Source organism: Stegastes partitus, unplaced genomic scaffold (assembly GCF_000690725.1).
Source record: "Stegastes partitus isolate 25-593 unplaced genomic scaffold, Stegastes_partitus-1.0.2 Scaffold370, whole genome shotgun sequence".
NCBI classification, from domain to species: domain Eukaryota; kingdom Metazoa; phylum Chordata; class Actinopteri; family Pomacentridae; genus Stegastes; species Stegastes partitus.
Window position 1 is genome coordinate 310,688 of NW_007578101.1, and position 2,068 is coordinate 312,755.

Genomic DNA, 2,068 nt, shown 5'->3' on the forward strand with positions numbered 1-2,068 from the left:
TATGTTTGCCTTGATGAGCTGTGGCACCCTGCTGGCAGCATCTTTACAAAACCATCAAACAGTGACATTAGAGTGGCTCTCATGAGGACCGCGGCAGGAACCAAGAACTCCCTCTGCTGCAGAGGAGACGTTCATTAGAGTCATCAGCCTCAGATATTGTCAACTAACAGCAGCTCAGATTAAAGCCTCATCAGTGCTTCCCGGAGTTCAAGCAGCAAACACATGTGAACACGAGCTGCTGGGAGGAGACTGTGTGAGTCGGACCTTCAGAACTGCTGCAAAGAAACCACGAACCAAGAAGAAGAGAACTGCTGAAACCCAGAAACTCATGGAGCGGACATGAGGCCAGGAGGCACTGCATCCTTAGTACGGTTAAATTTCATAATAAATGACATTAAATCAGCTTTTTAATCTGTGTTGTTAAATAGAATATATTTAGAAAACTAGTTTAAGTGTTGCTTTCAAATCCTAATTTTCAACTGACCAGACGTGTTCCTGACTCATTACACTACATTATTTAGACAGATGTCGGCTTTTTATAGCATAGCTATAGCAAAATATACAGTTCAGATGCTGATAAAATGAGAAGAAAAATGTTTTTCATGCTGTGTATCTATACAGACGTCCCCAAATATATTCATCTCCTTCCATTAAAGAAATGGCAAAATTCACAACAGTCCCTTAAATAACTAGAAACTGAAAAAAGTAATAATAAAAATTTGCTAAATTATAAAACGTTGGTTTTGAATTGTGGTTGAAAAGAAAAAAACCCCCAAAAAACAAAAAACCAAAACTGTCCTGGACAAATGAGAGCACTTTGCTGATGAGCAATGAATCTAAACACCTGTCAACAGGTGCAGACGTCTGATGGAGAGTTACAGGAAACACCTGATGGCAGTGATTGGCTCAGAGGGTTGTTCATTAAATATTAGTGTGGGGTTCCCATCATGCTTCTTGGTTTTTTTTTTTAAATATATATTTCTGTTGATCCACGATTTGAAAGAAAAAAAAAAAGTCACAATTTTTATTAAATTTTTATTTATTATTACTTTTGTCAATTTGTTCTTATTTCAGTGACTAAAGCTGCTTTTTCCTTCTTTAATGGGAGGGTATGAATAAATATGAGCGAGGACGATACTGTATCTGTGACCATCTCTATGCAGTAAAAACTCTCCTCACGCTGCAAACTTAAAAACCTCTGACAATGAGCTCATTAGAGTTTACAGGTTACAGCATCATGCACAAGCACTTTGAATCCATATTTGCTTCAATCAGTTTCATCACACAATGATCACACACATTTTCATCAAGCAACGCTGCTTCAGAATCACCAAGACCTGCTAATTAAAGCCCGGCGGCATCAGGAGAGCTCTTCTGACTGACACAACCAGAGTCTGTTTGATCCTGTCTGGAAACACCAAGACAGGGATTTTTTCTTCTTCCATCAATTGAACACACATCTCTCTTTTAATGTGCCGGAGTCATTAAACTTTTCATGCAGGTTCCCATTTGCTATTCAGCATTAAGAGGTTGGGTTTTCCGCTGGGATGTCGTTTCTGTGTTACAACATTGTGGCTGACATTCTGTGTCTGTCCGGGGCTTACCACAGCCCTCTGTTAAATGATTAAAGCGTGAGCGTAGCTGCCTGGTATTACAGGCAGGTGGAGGCGAGGGAAGGAATAAACAGAGGATTTAAATGCCTGTGAGTGGCGTTAAATGTTTACTGTGCTCCTGTATATCAGAATGATTTTAACAACGCATAGCAACAAGGACATAACCGGCCATCTCATCGCCTGAACAGCTCCTAATTGATTAATGAATCAATTGACTCACCGTCGAACTCAGCAGGGCCCACTCCCACTATGATGATGGACATGGGCAGGGAGGCTGCCTGTGGAGGAAACACAGAAGGTGTTAAACACTCTATACAAACAAGAACATCACACTGGAAGAGGAACTGGTAGCCGAGGAACAATGAAAATATACGTTTTTTTCAGAAGTTTCCGTGGTTGGATAAATAATCATTACACATGGATTTTTAATGATAAGGAAACAATAAAGTAATAAT

The 2,068-nt window shown here is 39.8% G+C and overlaps 1 protein-coding gene across 1 annotated transcript in view; it reads right to left on the reverse strand.

Moving 5' to 3' along the window:
• The window catches only part of LOC103359415 (copine-9-like), a 167,763-nt gene that overhangs the window by 11,503 nt on the left and 154,192 nt on the right, over positions 1–2,068 (reverse strand). The window contains 1 exon segment of the mRNA XM_008284752.1: positions 1,834–1,891. Within this exon segment, the coding sequence (XP_008282974.1) occupies positions 1,834–1,891 (58 nt within the window).